General features: G+C 46.7%; 1 protein-coding gene across 4 annotated transcripts in view; it reads right to left on the bottom strand.

Moving 5' to 3' along the window:
* LOC147724805 (uncharacterized) overlaps positions 1 to 22,979 on the bottom strand; it is a 76,526-nt gene that overhangs the window by 32,930 nt on the left and 20,617 nt on the right. For 2 of the 4 annotated variants that reach the window (XM_086966307.1, XM_086966309.1), the window contains 4 exons: positions 21,008 to 21,079; positions 1,901 to 1,994; positions 1,033 to 1,139; positions 395 to 601 (listed from right to left, as the gene is read on the bottom strand). In XM_086966307.1, coding sequence (XP_086822433.1) covers positions 395 to 601; positions 1,033 to 1,139; positions 1,901 to 1,994; positions 21,008 to 21,079 — 480 coding nt within the window. The remainder of the gene's footprint in view (positions 1 to 394; positions 602 to 1,032; positions 1,140 to 1,900; positions 1,995 to 21,007; positions 21,080 to 22,979) is intronic. The other 2 variants (XM_086966308.1, XM_086966310.1) reach the window with 1 other exon arrangement.

Raw genomic sequence — 22,979 nt, 5'->3', positions numbered from 1 at the left:
CAACAGAGCCAATTAGTAGTAAATGACAGACAACTGCCGCCTTGTGACACCCACATGGCAGATAGAGGAAAGAGGGGTTAAATCTGTCCATCTAGGCAGCATTACATCAATATCCTGATATCATGCCTGGTGGCAGAGGAGAAATGCAGAAAATCACATGAAAAGCAGAGGACACCTGTGAGGCTCACCAGGATATCACCACCCAAAGGTTTTAGAACCCAAGGTAGCTTCAGACTCTTTGCAGGGTCTGCCCTCCCTGCCACAGCTGCATATGAAGATTTCATAGTGACAGCAGAATCAGCCTACTAACCCAGGTGTCTCAACTACACAAAGGGAAAAGACAATGCTACAAAACTGGCAGGCAAACAGCAAAGAACACGGGATGCAAGCTTACCGGTTTGACGTCGAGGAGGATAGAGGACTTTGCAATAATGCCTGGTTTCTTGGACTTTTTCTCGGCGTACTGGCGCAGCCTCTCTTCTCGGATTCGCTCAGCCTCTTCATCTTCTTCTTCATCACTGCCAAAGAGGTCAATGTCGTTATCATCGTCTTCTTCCGGAGCAGCAGACACTTCAACTTTCTTCACCACTGGAGCAGAAGGCTGAAATATTTACAAAATACATACATCTGTAGACTTCAGAAAGCGTCAATGTGTCCTATCAACAGAAAATTGTGGACTTCTCACATAACCCCATTATTTTATAAGGCAGAAATTGTGATCTTATCTGGCCATGCTGGAACACTCTTCCGATGGAAAGGCAAAGCTCTGATGGGATAGCTCATAAATGTTAGGCTAATTAAGTCATAAGGAAATTGGTACGACCTGTACCAGGTAAAGTGGAAACATGAACACAAAAAGAATTTGGCGTCTTAATCAAAAGGTTACAATGCTACAAAGCAAAAAGTTCATATCCTGGACTGACTATTAAAAATAACACAGTATTATCAATGTGGGCAAGAATCCTTCAAGTGATTAGCCAGGCTGAACAGCAAACAAACTGGGTGCAGCCCATTAACATTTCAGGAACTCACCAGGGCATTAGTGGTGGGTGGCGCGGGCTGGCGAGAGACCGGGGATTTCTCAAGTGCTGCGAGACGAACCTCAAGCTTTGAGAACGCCAACTGCAGATCTTCAACAACTGCAAACAAACAGGGAGAACATTACTACACAACCTGCAAGGACATCACATCAATGCAGACTGTTGCATTGCATGGCCTAGGCCGCTTCAACAAGGGGGAGGGGTGCGGCAAAAATCAAAACCTACAGAGGGTACAGACTACTCACGGAGTGCAGAAGGAGGCCATCTAACATGTAGCACTTTTCAATGCGATTTTTGGACCAAGAGGAACAAAGAAGGAACCACTAGGTACACATCTGGGACGACAGTAGAAAGTGATCCAAAGATGATTTAACAAGCAATCTATGAAACTGATGCGGTTAGTTCTACTAATAAAAGCCCTTACAATTGGCACCATATGCAGCACCACAGAGAAAAGATTGTATAAGCAATAATGCAGTGACCTGCACAATGTAAGCGGCCATGCCAACTTTCTGTACAGTTAACATTTGAAGGCAGAAACTGCAACAGTGCTTTTTCTCTGGCAGCTCCAAAGGTCTCAGTCCAGTCTCTCCTGGTCAGGCACTGGTGCACTACCTGTTACACACCAATCTAAGCCATACTTTTTACAATAAATAACATAAGAGGAGGTTGTAGAATGGTTGCAGAAGGACCTCTTGAAGAATCTTGGCAGCAACATTAGATACTGCAGGAATGGAAGATTTCAGAGCAAAAGATTTTTTATAAAGTTCATAATGTTAGCACAGCCATCTGCAAACCTGCAAAGGCAGGTGTCAGAAGCCCCACATCACTTCAAAGCTCTTTCCAATGAAGGGGCCTACCTTTGTGGAGTGACTGGTTCTCGAGCTCCAAATGGGCAACTCTGGTGATAAGGTCACTAGGCTCTCCACCTGGTCCCGCAGGAGGAGCCGCGCTCTGCAACGAATAAAAATGCCAGTGAGCACAAATATACACTACTTGTTCCCTTTACTAGGTCACAGACGCAATCGCCAACATGGAATCGGGCCCTGAAGACAAGTACAGATGGAGGAGGGGAAATGAAAGATGATTATGAGCCAAGCCTTGCTTGGTTTCTAGAAGGGTTAAAACAAAATTATGAACATGCAATATGGAGTAGTAAGATCTAAAAGAATGTTTAGGTTGCGCACTCCACTCAAGCGTACTCTTCACCCACTCTTGCACAACACTTGTACTGAAAACATCCGTACATTCTAGGGAAGGTAGACGCTACCAAGAACCTAATTTTGACTGAGCCTCTGTCTGATAACGTAATACTGCCAAGAGGCTAGCAATGGCATTAGATTCTTTGGGCGCTACTGAAAACAGTAACAATGCATCTGAAGTTTTTTTTATGGCTATCCTAATCAATCTAATTTTAGTTATTTGGGGAGGTCTATAGCACAGCATAACATTTACAAGATCTCACAGCGGACTACCATGAAAACAGTTTTGAGCTAGGCTAATTTTCACTGTCATTTGGCTTGGAAAGAGTTGGATATGTGGGCAATAGATAGACTTCTTAGGATAATGAATACAAAGTTTGCTTAGTAAAAGCATTTGTTACAACACTGTAAACTGTACAAGACTATTTCATAACATTTTCTTCTAGATAATCGAGATTTATTAAGACAAGCTTTGCCTCCGTGTGCCACTTTTAAGTGTCAGGTCTTAGTGTTGTCTACAATTGTAGGGTTGTCGGCCTTCTTAAGCCAAAATATATTGATTCGAAGTTTAATGAATGGTTTGCAGTTAAGCTAGGAGAGACAGTGCTGATTAGGGCGGTTAGCCCAAAACCGGTCCCAGGATGCGTGTTTCCGATCCAGGGAAGACATGGCTTGGAAGTTTGGGCTGGACTGTTCCCATGAGGCACAGGGTCCGACTGATTTGCACATAGCTGTGTCTGAACTGGGGTGGCAAGTGAGCTAAAGAATGATGGGTTCAACCCAGATCTGTGACTGGAGGGGGGAGGGAGAGTGTCTGAAAAGTTTCAGCGTTCCGTCCATCATCTCCTTGTGTTTGCAGTCAGGAGACCACTCATATTTCATGCTATAGAAGGGCAAGTGGATGTTCTTGCCTTGTGTTCATGTTAGATGCATTTCTTCACAAGTATGCAGGAGTGCTCGTTTTCTGCCGCCTCTTCCCTAAGCAAAGTGCGGAATGGGGCTCTGCTCTGATGGTGCTGCAGGCCCTCACCTCGGTGGTGATATGCCTTCCATGATCCTTCTTGAAAACAGAGTAGGCAAGTTTTTTGGGGGAGTGGGCAGGAAGCAAGGAGTAGAGTGGGAGAGGGAGGAAAGCCTTCCCAAGCAGCCCCAGCATAGTATGGAGGAGCGGAGGATCAAACGGGAGTGGGCAGTGCCTGGTGCGAACTGTAGCCCTATACCCATTAGTTCAAGCACAGGTGGGTAGATCATCCCGGGGGTAGAGATGCTGGCTCACATTAAGTTGCTTAAATATTGCCAGCCAGAAATAGTAGTCTTGACAACCTTTTTCTGTGCTCTTGCTGTACTATGTAGGTCCCAATTATCTCCACCCACTACACTAGAGCCAGGACTTCACCCTGCGCTTTGGAAATGCACCTACATCCTGTCCTGGAAACGAATTTAAAATTTCAGGAATCTGGCTTAATTCAACCCTTTGGGCCTCTATCTCTCCAACAAGGCCTGAATAACATCAGAGGTGTTCTCTTAAGCTACCATATGGCACTTCCATTAATAGCAAAGGGGGGAGTTCACTTAAGTAACTGCCGTTAGGACAGTGCACCTCGATCAACAGATACAAAGAGGGAGTGCCGGACTGTTTGTACCACTGAAGAGGGCGCGCCAGACCGTTTGTACCACTGAAGAGGTGCCGCAAAAGGAATATGCTACTTAACAGTATGCATCTGTTCTTGGCATGTAGAGCTGCAAAATGTACACCTTAGCATTAATCCGCCACCTGGTGTTGGGCTTGGATGATTGCAGGTTGTGGTCTTGGAAGAAGTCTTTGCAGTCCTGAGATAGGTGACTCCTCCCTTGGACAACAGTACGCATGGGCATCGACTCCATCCTCAGATTGTTTTTCGCCATGATGGGAAATGGAGTTAGTAGAGATACAGTAAGAAAAGTATGTCCATGCGTGTGCATCTAAGTAAGATGAAAAAACTGGAACAGATACAAGTCCCGGGGAGGCGGGAGGGCGTGTACATTCTGCAGCTCTACATGCCAAGAACAGATGCATACTGGTAAAGTAGCATATTCCGTTCGAGGCATATGAGCTGCAGATTGTGCACCTTAGCATTGATATGTGCAGCAGTGTCTCCCCTTAGCGGTGGTCACCTGTATCTGATGCAGTTGTCTGAAATAAAATCTTAACAGCTTGGCCTACTGCAGCTTGCTGCTTTGCTTGCATATCCACACAATAGTGTTGAGTGAAGGTATGTGGTGTAGACCATGTAGCTGCCTTACATATGTCCTCTAATGGTACATTTCCTAAGAAGGCCATAGTGGCTCTTAGCTTGCGAGTAGAATGCGCTCTAGGAAGAACGGTTAGTGTACGTTTAGCTTTAGCATAGCATATTTGTATACACTTTACAATCCACCTCGCAATCCCACCTTTGGCGATGGGGTTGCCTTTATGAGGAGAGAAAGCTACAAACAATTGTTCTGTCTTCCTAAAGGATTTTGTTCCATCTACGTAGTATAAAAGAGTCTGGGTTTTGAAAAAACACAGGTAACTCGACAGATTGATTTATATGAAAGGAAGTAATGACCTTTGGAAGAAATTTTGGATTGAATGTAAGAACCACTTTGTTAGTGTGTATTTGAAAACATGGTTCTTGTATTGTGAAAGCTTGTATTTCACTTACTCTTCAAAGAGGTAATGGCAACAAGGAAAGCTGTTTTCCATGTTAAAAATTGCAGTTCACATTTATGTAAAGGTTCAAACTCAGGACCCATGAGCCTTGTGAGTACAATATTTAAGTTCCACACTGGAGAAGGTGGTAACCTTGGTGGGATTATTCTTTTTAATCCCTCCATGAATGCTTTAATTGCTGGTACTCTAAATACAGACCGGTGCTGTCTGTTTTGTATTTATGCTGCAATGGCTGCAAGGTGCAGGCGTATGGAAGAGTATGCCAAGTTAGACCTATGTAAATGTAAAAGGTAAGGAATATGGTACGTACCAGTATGCATCTGTTCTTGGCATGTAGGGCTGCTGACATTCATATCCGTGCATAGATCGCCGCCTAGTGTTGGGTCCGGATGATTGCACATTGTTGTCCTGGAAGAGTCTTCGAAGTATCACGAGATAGTGCGCATGGGCATCCTCTCCATCCTCAGATTGTTTTTCGCCATTGTGGCAGAGATGGAGTGTATACAGTAAGTGATGACCATGCCTGAGAATTATTCTGAGTGCTACAGCTGCGACAGGCACCGGGGAGGAGGGTGGGCGATATGAATGTCAGCAGCCCTACATGCCAAGAACAGATGCATACTGGTAAGTAGCATATTCCGTTCGAGGCACGTGGGCTGCTGAATTCATATCTGTGCATAGAATAAATAGCAGTTACCTCCTTATCGGCGGTTGCCCGTGCTAGCTGCAGCAGTCTGAAAGAGAGTTCTGAGAACAGCCTGTCCTACAGCAGCTTGCTGTTTGGAGTGTACATCTACGCAGTAGTGTTTGGTAAATGTATGTATGGTGGACCATGTGGCTGCTCTACATATATCCTCTAGAGGAATGTTACCCAGGAAAGCCATGGATGCCCCTAGCTTGCATGTGGAATGCGCTCTTGGGGGAACTGTTAAAGTGCGTTTAGCTTTCTGATAACAGATTTGAATGCATTTAACTATCCACCTGGCTATACCTGATTTGGAAATAGGGTTGCCTTTATGTTGTGGAGAGAAGGCAACAAACAGTTGTTTAGTTTTGCGAAAGTCCTTTGTCCTGTCGATGTAATACAGGAGAGCTCTTGACATCTAAGGTGTGCAGTGCTCTGTCTGCCACTGAGTCAGTGTTTGGAAAGAAAACTGGCAGTTCAATGTTTTGATTAATGTGGAACTGCGAGATCACCTTTGGCATGAACTTGGGGTTGGTGCGCAGCACCATCCTATTAGCATGAATTTGCAGGTAGGGCTCTTGAATTGTGAGGGCTTGAAGCTCGCTGACTCTTCGCAGCGATGTGATGGCTATTAGAAAGGCCACTTTCCAAGTAAGAAACTGTATCTCACAAGAATGAAGAGGGTCAAAGGGGGGTCCCATGAGCCTGGTGAGAACGATATTTAGATTCCAGACAGGCGAAGGAGGGTGTCTGGGAGGGATCACTCTTTTAAGGCCTTCCAAAAAGGCCTTGATGGCAGGCACCCTGAAGAGTGAAAGGTGCTGTCTGTCCTTAAGATAAGCGGCTATAGCAGCCAAATGTATCCTGATGGAACTATACGCTAGGTTGCATTGATACAGATGCAGTAGGTAACATATGATGTTCTGCGTGGATGCATCTAGCGGATTAATGTCATTGTTGGAACAGTAAATGACAAACCGTTTCCATTTGGCTGCATAGCACGCCCTGATCGTAGGCCGCCTTGCCTCTCTGATGATGTTCATACACTCAGGGGGCAAGTTGAGGTAGCCAAACTATGACCTCAGGAGCCAGATCGCTAGGCTCAATTGTTGAGGATCTGGGTGCTGAATGTCTCCATGGCTCGGAGTGAGGAGGCTGGGAGTGAGGCGTAGCCGTTGGTGAGGCACCACTGAAAGTTCCAGGAACGTGGTGTACCAAGCCTGCCGTGCCCACGTTGGAGCAACCAGGATGAGCTTCATGGAGTGCTGTCGCAGTTTGCGCGCCACCAGCAGTATGAGTGGGGCTGGGGGAAAAACGTACGCAAATCTGCCTGACCAGTTCTCCATATCGCATTGCCCTGAGACTGCGGGTGTGGGAACCTGGCGGCGAAGCTTTGACATTTTGCGTTCTCTTTTGTGACGAAGAGGTAGATCTCTGGATGACCCCACTGCTGGAAGTATGGCTGGAGTACAGAGGGGTGGATTTTCCACTCGTGCATCTGATGACTGTGCCTGCTGAGCAGGTCCGCCATCTGGTTGTCTACTCCCGGGAGATGCTCCGCCATGAGGAAGATGTTCCTCTGAATGGCCCACTTCCACATGCTCTGGGCTAGGTGAGATAGTTGCGGGGAGTGTGTGCCTCCCTGTTTCTGGATGTAATACATGGCAGTCATGTTGTCCGTCCGGATCAACACGACCTTGTTGCATAGGTGCAACTTGAACGCTTTCAGTGCCATGAAGATTGCCATCAGCTCCAACAGGTTGATGTGCATTTTCCGCTGTTGTGTTGTCCATAGTCCCTGCACCGTGTAGTGGAGGACATGCGCTCCCCAACCCTGGAGAGATACGTCCGCCGTTAGCACTATTTGTGGGACAGGCTCTTGGAACGGTCGTCCCCTGCAAAGGTTTTGTGGATTCGACCAATGCAGAAAGTTGTAAGCACGACCGGTCACCAACACTAGGTCTTTTAGATGCCCATGAGCCTGGTTCCACTGTTGCGCTAAGCATTCTTGAAGGGGTCGCATGTGCAGCCTCGCGTGCGGGACTATGATTATGCAGGATGCCATCATACCGATCAGTTGCATGAACACCTGCGCTGGGAGTGATTGTTGAGGTCTGAACCTCCCAATGAGTAGCTGCATGCAGTCGACCCTGGCAGAGTTCGGCTGCGCTGTTGCGGTCAGTGTTCAAGGTTGCCCCTAGGTATTGTCGCACATGGGCTGGCTGCAGGTGTGACTTTGTGTAGTTGAGTGAGAACCCCAGACTGTGAAGGAGGTGAATTGTGCGCGACATGTGGCTGGCACACTGCTGGGCCGACTTGGCCTGAATGAGCCAGTCGTCCAGGTAGGGATAGACGTGAACATGTCTGCGAAGGTGCGCAGCCACGGTCGCTAAGCACTTGGTGAACACTCTGGGGGCAGCGGTGACCCCAAAAGGCAGAACCTTGAATTGGTAATGCTGACTGTTGATGGTGAACCTGAGATATTTCTTGTGACTTGGGTGAATGGGAATGTGGAAATATGCATCCTTGAGGTCCAGTGTCGCTAGGAAGTCGCCCTGACTGAGCAACGGCAGGACCTGCTGTAAGGTTAACATATGAAAGTGTTCTGAAAGGATGTATTGGTTGAGGGGTCTGAGGTCTAGAATGGGCCGCAGGGATCCGTCCTTTTTTGGGATTAAGTATAGAGAGTACACCCCTGTACCTTGCTCTTCTGCAGGCACGAGTTCTATTGCCCCTTTTTGCAGCATGGAGAGTACTTCTTGCTGCAATAAGTGCATGTGCTCTGCGGACATAGGACGGTGCCTTGGGGGTATGTGTGTGGGGGGGCGGGGGGGGGTAGGTTAGTTCTAGGCAATAGCCGTAACGGATAAGTTGTCTCACCCACCTGTCCGTGGTAATGCTTTCCCAGACTGGCAGGAACTGCTGGAGTCTTCCCCCGACAGGTGTTAGATGGTCGGGGGGCAGTGACAGGGCATCACTGTTGGGAGCAGAGGATCTGGCGTTATTGCCACATCCTCTGCCTTTGGCGCTGTTCCCACGGTATCCACCCCTGGCATTCTTTGTGTAGGTGGATTGCGTGCTCCCTTTGGTGTACTGCGCCTGCTGTAAAGCCTGTCCTCTAGAGGCTCCCCTATTACCGGAGCGACGAAAGGAACTGCCCCGAAACTGCTGAGATTGCAGAGCCCCCATGGATTTGGCTGTCTCAGTGTCTTTCTTTATTTTCTCGAGTGTTGTGTCTACCTCGGGACCAAAAAGGAAGTCCGGGTTAACCGGCTGATTGAGCAGAGTAGTTTGAATCTCGGGCTTGAAACCAGAGATGCGGAGCCATGCGTGACGTCTCAGCATCACACTAGTGTTTATGGCCCTAGCTGCTGTGTCTGCTGCGTCCAGTGCGCACTTGATGGACGCATTAGAAATCAATTTCCCCTCTTGTATAATCATCTCTGCTCCCTCCTTGTACATATCAGGCAGGTGTTGCAACAACTGTTCTAGTGTGTCGTAGTGTGCCCTGTCGTATCTAGCCAACAGGGCCTGTGTATTGGAAATCCTCCAAATATTTGTAGCCTGTGCTGCGACTCGTTTCCCTGACGCCTCTAGAATCTTTGATTCCTTGTCCGTAGGCGGAGCGTCACCACTGGTTTGTGAATTTGCCCTTTTGCGGGCATTTGCCACCACAAGTGAGTCCAAGGGGAGCTGGCCTTTGATGTAGGTGGGGTCCACTGAAGCAGGCCTGTACTTTTTCTTAATACGTGGGTTAATAACCCTAGCTTTTGTGGGTTCCATGAAGATGTCCGCAGCATGCTTGAGGACCCCTTTAAGCATAGGCAAAGTCTTAGTGGAACGTTCAGAGGTGGAGAAAGTGTCAAACAAGAAATCTTCGTCCACTGGCTCCGCATGCATCTCCACGTCATGGTTGAGTGCTGCCCTTTCTATCAAAGCGTTAAACGCCGCCGTGTCCTCTGTTGGCGATGTTTTGACGTTATAGGACTGGGCGTCCGGTGCAGCATGTGGATCATCAGGGTCCACAGATTGATCTATAGCCTCAGAACACTGTTGTGGTTCATCCTGATCAGTGTCAGCATTATAAGCGTAGGCCATTTGACCATAGTCTTCACCCATGTCCTCCTCACTCCGTGCTGGAGAATATGCCATTTGCTGTGAATAGTCCTGAACGTGCTCGAAGAGAATGGTGAGGTGGCAGAGTCCTTCTTCCGTTTGAGAGGAATTTTGTAACCCTCCAAGGGATGTTCAGGCGCGATCTTCCGCTTGTGGATGGTCAGCCTGCCTGATTCCGCGTCGATAAAGAGTTTCGACTGGTTGTCGTACGAGGGTTCGTGGAAAACCACTCCTTCTGTGGCGGGCTTCGAAGGCGTCGACGACGTTTTGGAAGGGTCGGCGCCTTTATGGAGTTAGATTTGCTTTGCCCGAGCCGTTGGCGGAAGACCGAACTTGATCGGAGTCTGTCTGACGGTTTTGGAGCTTGATGTGGTAGTCTAGCTGCTTTAGCACTTGAGGAGGCCGCTTGCTGGATGGCGTCGACCCGAGCTCCCGGCGTGCAGCATTCCCTGCCTTGGGCGTCGACGAGACCTGCTGTTTCGGGTCTGCTTTGGCTTTTGGCTCGAGGTGCTTGCTGAGCAGTGGCTTGAGTCCTGTGATTTTCGGCTAGACTGCCTTCTTCGACTGGAGGCCTTTGGCCATGTCGCCATGTTTGTGCGTGAACGTAGACGTCGTCGAGGTGCCGTGTTTGCTGGTTGAGCTCTGCTTCGACGCTCCAGTCTTCGAGGCGACAGGTACTTTCGGCGCCGAAGGGTCGTCGATAGCCTTTGACATCGTCGCCGAACCGACCACCATCTTAAGTAGTTTCGGTTTCGATTTATGCTCCGTTGGTTTCGGTTTCGATTTAGAGGAATCGACCGATGGCTCCTTAGATGTGTTCTTAGCCTGGCTTGGATGCGGGGCTACAGAACGTGTAGAAAGATCTTGGCTAAGGCCTTTCGGCGATGCCTCGACTTGAGCCGAAGGGAGCGTAATGTCAGTTATAGGCCCCGCTACTGCGGTTGGGCCTGGCTAATCGCTGGAGTCGTCAGACGGCTCCGATGGCCCCTTAGTCGTCCCCTACCTCGACGATGTCTTCTTCGTGGACGTATTCTTCAGCTTGCTCGTCCATCTCGAAGTTGGAGTCATGCTCAGACGCCGGTTCCGACCGTTCTTTGGGAACCTCTTCATCATCTTCTTCTACATCTTCGACGCCTTCCTCGTCACCCGCCTCGAAGATGTTGATCGGCTCGGGCACCGACTGCTGCGCCGACTGCCTCGCTGCGCGCCGAAGTTTAAGCGTCTTCTTGGAGCGGAACTTCGAGCAGGCCATACAGCTGGCCTCGTCGTGCTCGGGGGACGAACACTTATTGCAGACTGGGTGCACATCGATGTGGGGGTATTTGGAATTACAGACGGGGCATCGTTTGAACGGGCTCCGTTCCATCGTCGTCGTAGTCTGGCCTTTGGTGTCGAAAGCGAGAATCAGCTTCCGACGTCCGGTTTGAAGAACTGGAAAAGAAACAGGCACCGAACGAGACAATACCGACGCTTCGGAGGCCTTAGGAAAGAGTTAATACAAAGTTTCCGAACTAGAGTCGAGAAAGTACATCCGAACCCAATGGCGGAAAAAAACAATCCGAGGATGGAGAGGATGCCCATGCGACCTCCCGTGATACTTCGAAGACTCTTCCAGGACAACAATGTGCAATCATCCGGACCCAACACTAGGCGGCGATCTATGCACAGATATGAATTCAGCAGCCCACATGCCTCGAACCATATGATATTCTGGATGGAAGCGTCCAGTGGATCTATGTGATTATTCTTACAATAAATAGCGAATCTTTTACATTTGGCTGCATAACACGCTCTAGTAGTGGGTTTTCTAGCCTCTTTAATGATATTCATACAGTCTGGTGATAGGTTTAGATACCCAAACTAAGACTTCAGGAGCCAGATCGCCAAATTCAGTTGGCTGGGATCTGGATATCTGATTTCTCCATGGTTCTGTGTGAGCAGAGATGGTGTGAGTCGTAGCTTTTGATGCGGAGCTATAGACAGGTCTAGTAGTGTGGTGAACCACGGTTGGCGTGCCCACGTGAGAGCTACCAGTATCATTGTGAGAGACTGCTGTCTGATCTTGCGCACTACTAGTGGAATGAGTGGGAGAGGCGGAAAAGCGTATGCAAATCTGCCTGACCAGTTCATCCATATTGCACTGTCTTCTGACTGTGGGTGTGGAAACCTGGCGGCGAAGGCTGGGCATTTTGCGTTTGTGAGTGGCAAACAGATCTGTGTGTGGATTCCCCCCATCTTTGAAAGAATGGCTGATGAACTTGTGGATGTAGTTCCCATTCGTGAATCTGTTGTGCTTGTCGACTTAACAGATCTGCTATCCGATTGTGTACTCCTGGAAGGTGCTCTGCTAGCAGATGTATGTTTTGAGGAATGGTCCATCTCCAAATGTTCTGCGCAAGTTGGGACAGTTGCAGAGAGTGTGTCCCCCCTGTTTTTGTATAAAGTACATGGCTGTCATATTGTCCGTCCGGATTAAGACAGCTTTGTTCTGAACTTTTAGCTGGAAAGTTTGGAGTGCTAGAAAAATTGCTAGCAGCTCTAGATGGTTTATATGGAACCTTTTCTGTTGAATGGTCCATTGTCCTTGAGTTGTGTGATGTAAGAGATGGGCTCCCCACCCTGTGAGGGATGAGTCTGTTGTAAGCACTACCTGTGGAACAGGCTCTAGGAACGGCCGCCCCTATTTCAGATTCTTGGTGTTCCACCACTACAGAGAGCGATGTGTGCGGCTGTCTACCAACAACAGGTCTTTTAGTTGACCTTGAGCTTGGTTCCACTGTTGTGCTAAGCACTCTTGAAGGGGACGCATCTGCAGTCTTGTGTGTGGTACTATGAAGACGCAAGATGCCATCATGCCTATTAGTCTCATGAACATCCTGGCTTGCAGAGACTGCTGGTGTTGAAACTTGGTGACTAAGGCTTGAATGCTCTGTATCCTGGCTGTACTGGGATACGCTAGAGCTGTGGACGTGTTTATTCTAGCCCCTAAATACCGATGTCTGTGAGGACTGCAGGTGCGACTTGGTGTAGTTTATTGTAAACCCTAAGTTGTGCAATGTTTGAATCGTCTGCTGTTTGTGCTGGACACACTGATTAAACAGTTTTGCTTTTATTAGCCAGTCGTCTAGATAAAAGACGACATGTACATGTTGCCTCCTGAGATGTGCTGCTCCCACTGCTAGGCACTTTGTAAATACTCTTGGTGCCGTGGTTACCCCAAATGGAAGGACTTTGAACTGATCGTGTTGTCCTTCTAGAACAAATCTTAGATACTTTCTGTGAGCAGGATGTATGGGGATATGGAAGTAGGCGTCCTTTAGATCTAGTGTTGTAAGGAAGTCACCCTGTTGTAGCAGTGTAAGTACTTGTAGTAGAGTGATCATATGAAAATGATCTAATTGTATGTAGCTGTTATGGGGCCGGAGGTCGAGGATTGGTCTCAGTGTCCCGTCTTTTTTGGGAATTAGAAAGTACAGCGAGTAACCTCCCATTCCTTGCTCGTCTAAAGGAACTATTTGAATAGCTTGTTTCTGTAGAAGTGATAGTACTGCTTGTCGAAGCAGAGTGAGATGGTCTGTAGACATTGGATGCTGTCTTGGAGGTATGTTCGGAGGCGTTGCTGTAATCTCTAGGCAGTAGCCATGTTGGATAATCTCTCTTACTACACTTTACAAGACACATACATTACATTGTCTGTTGTGATGGAATTCCAGACAGGCAGGAACTGTGTTAGTCTGCCCCCTACAGGAGTGGTATGCTGTGGGGGGAGCAGAGGGAAGTCATTGCTTGGTGGTGGAAGAGGATCGGTTGTTATTGTTACCGAGACCTCTTCCTTTATTATAGTTTCCTCCATATCCTCCTGGTGGATGTCTGTGCTTTCAAAGCTGTGGTATTGTCTGCTCCAGTCTGCTTGGAGCCTCCTCTATATGAAGAGGGACGAAAAGAACCTCTACCTTGTGTAGATTGCAAAGCTCCCATAGACTTGGCAGTGTCAGTTTTCATTTTTTCAAGGACGGCGTCTACCTCAGGCCCAAATAATTGGTTCCGAATAAAAGGCTGGTTTAAAATGGTGGTTTGCACCTCTTGCTTAAACCTGGAAATGCGTAGCCATGCAGGTCTTCTGAGAATGACACTTGTATTTCCAGCCCTAGATGCTGTATCTGCTGCATCTAGTGCACATTTTATTGAGGCATTAGATACTAGTTTGCCTTCTTGTATAAGGTCAGTTGCTTGTTCTTTATACTGATCTGGTAAATGTTCTTGAAGTTTTTCTAGTTGGTCGTAATGAGCCCCATCATACCTAGAGAGTAGGGCTTGTGTATTAGCTATACGCCACATATTTGCTGCCTGTGCAGCTACTCTTTTTCCGGATGCGTCGATAACTTTTGATGCGTCGATAACTTTTGACTATCAGGTGGGGGCACTTCTCCAGATGTTTGCCCTCTTTCTAGCGTTGGACACTACTAACTAATCTAGTGGAAGGACACCTTCTAGACTGGGTCTGAAGGTGCTGGTCTATATTTCTTTTCAATCCTAGGATTTAAAATTCTTGTGCGTACAGGATCTTTAAATACTTCTGGAGCGTGTTTAACTACTCCTTTAATCATTGGCAATGTTTGAGCTGTTCTCGGAGAGTGTTCAAATGTGTCTAATAAGAAATCTTCAATGTCGTCAGAATGCATAGGCACTCCATGACAAACTGCTGCTCTGTTTAACAAATGGCTAAAACTAATTGGGTCTTTAGAAGGGGAAGGCTTTGATGGGCATGAGTGTGGTTCTGGAACGTCAAGTATATTCTGTGGGTTCTGAAAATCATATATGGGTACCTCTCTAGGTGTTGTGTAATCCCATATACACTCATCTATGTTGTATGAGCTAGGCTCCTCCTCATCATCCCTTCCCTCTAAGTTATATTCATCGTCATTTTGTTGAGAAGAATGTGATGAAGGTGGAGAATGTGCAGGAGATATATTAGGTATAGGAGAAGGAAGAAGAGGTATAGGAGAAGGACGTATGGGAGATGTTGCAGTCCTTTTTAGCAGGCACTACAGGTGTGGTTGGTGCCTCTGCTGTCCTCTTCTTGTGAGGTGTAGTACCCACACGACCTGTCTTTGGTTCTATAAAAATCTTCTTCTGTTGAGGATCTGAAGTAAAAAGTTCCTCTTCCTCTACAAACTTCTTGGGCTTCGATTTGTTCGGATCCGACGGAGGTTGCGGTCTTTCTTTGGTCTTGGGAGGTGGTGTAACGTCCCGTGGCAAAGTCTTTGGCGCCGAAGGTGTTGTTTTCGGCTTTGAAGGCACGTTCGAGGATTTGGGCACCTCAGATTCAGGCTTCTTTGTCTTTGGCACCGAAGGTGTTGAAGTAGACGGTCTCGGAGCCGTTGCTTCTTTCGGTTTTGGAACCGTTGTTTCTTTCGGTTTTGGTACAGACGTGTCTGTTTTGGTGCAGACACAGTTTTTGGTTTCGGTGCCGAAGGGTCTTTTGGCTTCGGTGTCGACAAGAGAGGTTTACTGTGTGTCAAGGCACTAAAAGGCTTTGTTGTTTTCTTCTGAGCCAGGCTCGATGGCGAGGCTGTCGAAGTTGCTTTTCGGTCTCGACTAGGCCCCTTGGGCGGAGTGCTGACCTTTGCCTTCGGTTTGGGCATAGTATGTGGTGCAGGGGCATTAGTACTCACGCGCTGACCCGATGGAATGGAGTCATCCGAGTCGTCTGCCTCGGATACGATCTGGAGCTCCGGAGAGTCTTCTTTGGGAACGAGGGGAACCTCCTCATCGATATCTTCGAAGATATCCTCCGGTGCTGGGGCCGATCTAATCTCGTGTCGACGGGCCCTCCGATCCCGAATGGTCTTTTTCGATCGAAAGGATGCACAAGCTGTGCAGGTCGACTCGTCGTGTTCCGGCGATAGGCAGAGGCTGCAAACCTCGTGGTGATCACTATGAGGGAATTTTGCCTGGCATTTCTGGAAAGGAGTTCTTTCCATGTGGTGTAGGCCGCACGGCGTCAATAGGCCTAACTGCCCACCTCGATGACCGGAATGGAAAATATGTCGCCAAAAGGCTTTATCTTCGATGTCGAAGTTAGTTTTGAAGTTTTTTGGGAAGTTCTGCGCTTCGAAGTTGCTGAAGAATCTTCTTCTGGCCAGAGCGGAGAAACTTTCATCCGAACCCCAATAGCAGAAAAAAACAATCTAAGGATGGAGTCGATGCCCATGCGCACTATTGTTCAAGGGAGGAGTCGCCTCTCTCAGGACTGCAAAAACTTCTTCCAAGACAACAACAACCTGCAATCATCCGAGCCCAACACCAGGTGGCGGACTAATGCTAAGGTGTACAATCTGCAGCTCATATGCCTCGAACATGTCTGTACCACTGAAGAGGGAGCACAAAAGTCTGTACCACTGACCGCTGCAGTGTCCAAGGAGGTGATTTATTCCTGGCCCCTGCTTGCTGATCGTTAGACTGAACCACTTGTCGTAAAGCAGTATCTTCAGCAATACTACTACGGATGGATTGAATAAGGAACAATCACTATAAGAAAATTGTGCTTGAAAACAATATCGGCAATAACTCTCTTTGTGGATTCCACTAAAACAGATCTCACTTTAACCGAGAAAAACAAATATTAGGTCTAAGGCCTCGAAGAAAAATCATGTGCTAAAAAACTATGATCATTTGAAAATTGGAGGAGGACAATGCAGAGTCACATCAGGAATACTGTTGTCGGGACAGGCTTCAGGCAGTCTGTTTTCGTTGAAATCCCATTATTATAGTAGACACAGTTTTGATTTGGTGCAGGACTGATTTGAGGTAACATACGATAGTTTCCAATTCAACCGTCTCTTTCAAGGCTGGCAGTAAATAAAGATGGATTAGTAGGAACCGACCTCTTGCTATCGTCATTATTAATACTAACAATAGGTGTACGTGTTTTATTTTTATTTTTTTACCCATGGGTCCTTGCAGGTTTGAGTTCATACAGTCACTAAAGCTCAGGTTTTAGTGCCTTCTCAAAGAATGTGTGTGTGTGGGAGGGGGAAATCAAACTGATGATGGATCTTTCATTTCTCTTGCAAAAGAGTCCTAAGATCAAGAATCTGAGGGCAACATCTGAGTTAACAGAAATACAAGGTTACAAAATCTTGATATTGCACGATTCTTTTTCTCTTAATCTGGATGTGTTTATATTAGAAAACAGACCATGTGCCAAAAACTCAGAGCCCTAACTTCCTAGTAATCTCCAGGGCAGTCAGTCTTCCATTAGAATGTATAGGTCTTCACCCTGCGCTTGCAGCGTATTTCGACTCCCAACCTTCGTACAGCTATTCAACAGTGAAGCAGCACAAAAGGCTAAATCGTAGTGCCAGTGTTGCTGTTTAAATGTATATGTGCCACACGGGAGGTTAAGTGATCCTGAAGCTACTCCAGATTTTATTGGTTATTTTAACAAAAGTTCAGCATTGCTTTGTGAAATATTCTTAAGAGGAATTGCTGTAGATCATGGCGTATGCCAGAGCTTCAACTTATACCTGGCTAAGCAGATAGGAGGCAGATTCCTTCGGCAGGGTCTTTGAACCAGCATACTGCGATACTAAAAGGGATAGTTGAGGAGGATGTTTAGCTGCTCGGTCACGGAGAGGAAGGAAGAACCGGTTTACGAGTGATTATGTAATCTGGTTTTGCAGCCTATTAAGGTTTGTAAAAGGGGATTGTATATCTCCAACTGAGTGACCATAATAGAGAGGTGTGAACTACTATTTAGTTATCTAAACAAGAGGGGGGACTCTTGGAACCTGGCAGCAGGGAAAGTGCTAGCACGTGGAAATAGGAAGAGGACTTAGTGGTCAACGTTAAAAACAATGGTGCCGACTAATCACTTGGAAGATATACTGTCAGGTAATTTCCAATCATGGAGAGTGCATACTACAGCTACTCAACATTTTGAAGAGATGGCTGGAATAGGACACTTTACGCCGCATTTTGTACTCTGCAAAAACTTTTGTAACACAGGGCTTTACAACGCAATACATTACAAGGCATTCCCCATTCCAACGTAATTACTATTCTAACTCCAGGGGGGCGTTACTTTGGGGAATGTGTTGTAACAGTTTGCGGTGTAAAGCCCTGCATTGTAAAAGTTTTTGCGGAGTAAAAAATGCGGGGTACTGGTATGCAGAGTAAAGCATGCAGGGTAACGGATGTTACCCGTTGCTGGAGCTTGTCAATTCCTCTAGGTCGCCAGGCATTCATAATGCAGGTATATTTACTGTGACAATAGCACCAGAAGAAAGAATTCAAGGCGGACACATTAATTCATATTTTAGTCAATTGCCCTGGGAAAGCTCCTGAAAAAAAAAAAGTTTTTGGGAGAAACAAAAGGGAAGGTAGGGAAGCACAAGCCTGGGCTTTGTTGACTAAAGGACAAAAGTCATATACATTCTGGCAGCTGCTGGTAAGTGTGTGAGGGTTAAAAAAAAACATTTTGCAATCACATGAGAGAACTGGGTGCTTCATGATACAGAACTTTATGCAACAAGTAACTGGTCCTTGGGGTTGTAATAGATTATGGCCAGTTTTCCAAGCTCGAGTGCAGTCCACCATCTCCTGCGAAACGGTGTCCTTCCTACAGAAAGCTATGAGTGCAAATGTAAAGGGCCCAGGCTGATTACCAATTCATGTGCTTAAACAGAGTCCCCAGTAAGGGGAAAATATTGGGGTCCTCTCTAATGCTTTTCCTAATACAGAAGGTGTCCCGCCCTCTTAAACTGGTATTCTCTTTTCCTCTGTTAAAGGGTTCCTGCAAGGACCCCGAATACTGCAGTTAATTAGCTCGCCTAGACGCTGGTGGACAGAGGTTTGCTAATGCAGCATTGGAGCATCTGCAAGTGTGTGTGGAGCAAAACAACTAATTGCCCATTGAACAGTCTGCTTTCCGAGCAAAGTAGACTTCCTGACTTATGACAGTACTTTAGGTGGCACTGGAAATAACTTTTTTTTTTTTTTTAAAGGAAGCCAATTAGCGACGCCTCAATTATCTATGCATCAGAACTGGCATATCTGACGGCCAACTTTGTGGCATAAACCATTAACCCTCCAAATACCGGTTGGTGGTCGTGAACTCTGATGCAACATACACTGGAACCTGGATCGAGATGCTAATGGAAGCAGATGAGGGCCTAACTAGCCAAGTTAAAAATGCAAATGGTATAAAACTGGTGCCTGTTGGCATTACTGCTTCCTTACCCTTCATCTTCACAACTTTCCACACATTTTGCAAAGTGATGAAACATGTTCCCCAGTTATGAGGTCCATCTGCGCCTTTAAACGCAGAGGTCTTCTTGGATCTTATCAGAACAGGCCAACAATGGGAGTTCAAACACTTGGAATATTCTGCAGGCCTGCAGTTCTTGAAGGTGATCAACTGCAAGAACTAAAGTGATGGTTGGTGTACATGGCCAAAAGCGGGCCAGTTCTCTTTGGAGTGCAAACTCTAGAAAAAGCACGTTTTTTCATGTTTCTATGTGTAGTAATGTCCTAAAAACATGGATTTCACCTCCACGAAGATCAATTATCCGCAAGAGGAATAAATCATTGTGGAGGATAAATAATTTTTTTTATAATTTGAAGCAAGAGAACAAAACTAAATACCTTCTACAGGTGTACAATACAAAGCCTCACCCTGCTACATATGGTATGAAATGTGTCTTTTTACGGTGGTCATTTTTAAAAAATCGAGTACAGGGGAATTCTTAACGTCATTGTGTTTGATTTGCAAAAGACAGCGTGTGATTTTTATTTTTAATAAAGCATCAGTTTAAGCTACCCTCCCATGTAGGAGTACAATTTCCTAGGCTGCTGAAATACCCTACATATAAAAAGATTAGTAGTCTGAACATCTGGGGTGGGGAGGGCACGTCAAGTCTCATTTGCGCTTTCATGTAAAATAAACATGAAATAGTTATTAGCAGGTGAGCTCAGACTCCATTTTGCAGCAAAAGGCCCAAACGGTATGCCAACATTACAGTAAAACGCTTCTTTGGAAATTCTACAGTGCAGAATTGAGACCACAGATGTGTGAAATAAAAACATTGGCATGGACAATCAACTCACCAGTTGAATGATTCGTTTTCTAAGATGACGAACACCTGGAGAAGGGCCCTGGTAAAACAGGTCATTAAGGCCCATGTGCGCGCATCACGTGAGGGGCGAAACAGGTGGCTCCCATTCAAATGAAGTCTACAGAGGACTTGGAGCGAGTATCCTTGTGGGGATCAACGTTCACAGGCAGCGGCAGATGTTGGCTCACTCCTTTGGAGCCCCATTCTAAAGCAGTGTGGCGGGGGCATTAGAAGCTTGCAAGTAGATATCAGAATAATAGATTTGATCATGTCGACATCCCCGCGGACTGCACTTGGAGATCAACGCTGGAATACAACTGAAGGTTGTGCTCAGTACCAAGAACTGCTGCTGATGTACAGATAGGTTTTCACGGTAATGACTGACGTAAGCTCAGCCATGTAACAACTGGTTGCATCACGCATTACGACTTTTTGTGGCCTTGTACGACTGCCGGTCTCAGGGCACACTTTCTGTACTTCTGCGTGCGTTCTTGATACTTCCTTCTGTCAATTGAAGTGAAAAAGCGGAGTTCGGTATAGCAGAATATATTAGCCCCCAAGGTTATGATGAACATTCACGGGGCTTGTTCACGCGCAGAGTCGGCGAGGTCCACGTTTTTGGTCCTATTGGTTCGATTCCAAGTGCCTCACTCCTCGGTATTAGCACCAGCCAGTTACAACACAGAATGAACAGGGCCTCTGTGTGGGTTCTGCCAAGATGCAAGAGTGAACGGGCCGACTGCAACCTCGCACCTGCCTCGCTGCAGGACATGCCCGGCATTGACGACTCCAGCGCCAGACTTATGAGACTGCTCTCAAGCCGGTTCTACCAGCTGAGTTGGAGCCGGGCTACGACAGGTCTGTCGGCAGGCACGGGACGGATGGGGAGGGCAGCCTCACACTTTCCTAGCACTAGCTGAAGTTTAAAGTACAACCTCAAGGTGGTGCTGTTGCCACACTTTATAAATGTATTGTTAACGCACAAGAATAGTTAGGCGATACTTTACAGATTCATACCGGACATTATTTTTTTTTTATACAGAACACATCCAGTTCCTGGCAGCCGATTAACAAGCTAGAGAACACTATGGTTTTGTCTCATCTGGGATTGCTTGCTTGTCAAGAGCCCAGCATTGCTCCTCACAAAGACTTACAGAGGAGGGCACAGACTGTCTCGGAGAGCGGACTGGCTTGGCTTCGGGGGTGTCACGAAGGACAGTCTTGCGCTGCAAAGGTGGGGAAAATGTTAAATTATTCGTTTCAGAATGAAATGAAAAAGCACTGCAAGAGGCAGAGGCTGGCCAATCATGCGCCTGGAACACTGCAAGCCGGCATGCAGGAAGAGCAGCAGCAAAGCAAAAGAGGACAATGGGCAAACCTTGGCAAAGCCAATAGATCTGGTGGTGCTGCCAGCCTTCTGGCTTGGTCAAGGTTTGCTTAATTTTGCTATTGTTTTCATAAAACTGTTCGGGGGAGGTAGCCAGCCCCTCGTCAATATATATATATATTCTAGATCAGAATCATGCAAACAGTCATGCTTCAAGGTGAGATTTGAGCCTCTTAAAGGCATCTCCATGTCATGTTATGTAGATTTGTATAGCGCACAATCACCTAGGAGAGTATCCCGGTGCAGAGCAGGGGAGTCTAGTCAAAGCTAGGGCCTTGTGGGACTGCTCACGAATCAGTCTTCAGCTTCTTGCGGATGTGCAGTGGCAGGTCCTTCCACTCTTTAGGAGTGATGTAGTAGAAGGCTCGACCGCTGGATCTGGGTTTCTGTATGTATGGGGTGTGTCCAAGTAGGAGTCCGGAGAGATGTCTGGTAGATTTTTTTTTAAAGCAGATGAGTTTGTTGAGGTATGCTGGGGCAGTCTTACTGCCTTGAAAGTGTGGGTGAGGAGTATGAATTGTGCTAATTTTTGATGTGGAGCCAGTAGAGCGCCTTCTGGAGTGGAGTGATGAGTGCGGCGTGGAAGATTGAGAGCGATTCTAGCTGCAGAGTTGTGAATGGTTTGTAGTCTTCTAAAGAGTTTTTGGTTGTTTCCAGCAGATAGGGTGTTCCCATAATTCAGCTTGCTTGCGATAAGGGCACGTGTGACGGTTTTCCGGGTGCTAATTGGGAGCCATTTGAATACTGAACTCAGCGTCTTCAGGATATGGAAACAGGCGGTGACAGCACTGACTTGGACGGTCATGTTGAATTTGCTGTTGATCCAGGGGTTCTTGGCATGGGTTTCAGTCCTAGTTCTGTTGACCACAAGGAGTCCCACAGTGAAATGCTCTTACAGAATATAATGATTTTCCTCTTCCACTTAGGTCTTAAGGTGGAGGCCTCACTGGTCAATAAACCTCTACAAAAGGGGGAAGGCAACCACTTGCCAAGAAAATACGGTCCTAGGGACCATGAAACGATCCAGTATAAGTTTGGAAAAGGACAGGCAGTTTTTAGTAAAAAAACGGCTTCATTATTTAACACCTCAAATTAAAGAGAAATGGTGCTAACAACTCCAAAATCGAATATCTGTGTCTACATGTAGGTGTTCTACGCAAGCTTCCCTCAAAATTCTGAGAATGTTTATATAGTTCAAACTTGATGGGGCACCGTACATCCAATTGGGGATTTACACATTTGTATTTCATAATTACATTTCACATACTTTCATGTCTTTAACATTTCAGGCAGTTAGGATTTTAAGAGATTCACACGAGGGAGGGGGAAATTCTAGAGAAGCAAGGTGCAGAATGAAGCACTTCTATTGGGATCCACTGTAAATTGATTCACTAGCAAAGAGCTTTGAAAACATTTGTCCCTGGGGCGGCAACTGCTTTGACCGTCTCGAACTGAATATTGTAAAGTGCAGCAAGGACTCCGTCTGTATCCAAGCCAGAAAGAATCTCCATTTAAGTGAAGGAGTCACTTCCTCTACGTCGACGACCAGTTTGCTGATCCTGTTGTACCACAGACATCGCCTGGCTCTACAACACAGGTAGTGATTTGTTGTTCTCCAGAGGCCTGACTAGTCTTCCCTGTAACTTGGGTGAATGTAATCCCCATCTGACCTGAACAGACTGCCCTTGCACCGCGTCTGTTACCAAGACTGTTTGTCTCTCTCAACAATGTTAAAGCTC

The sequence above is a fragment of the Lissotriton vulgaris genome, chromosome 4_1 (assembly GCF_964263255.1).
Source record: "Lissotriton vulgaris chromosome 4_1, aLisVul1.2, whole genome shotgun sequence".
In the NCBI taxonomy this organism is placed as follows: domain Eukaryota; kingdom Metazoa; phylum Chordata; class Amphibia; order Caudata; family Salamandridae; genus Lissotriton; species Lissotriton vulgaris.
Note: the sequence above shows the minus strand (reverse complement) of the source record. Positions and strands in the feature narration are given on the sequence as shown.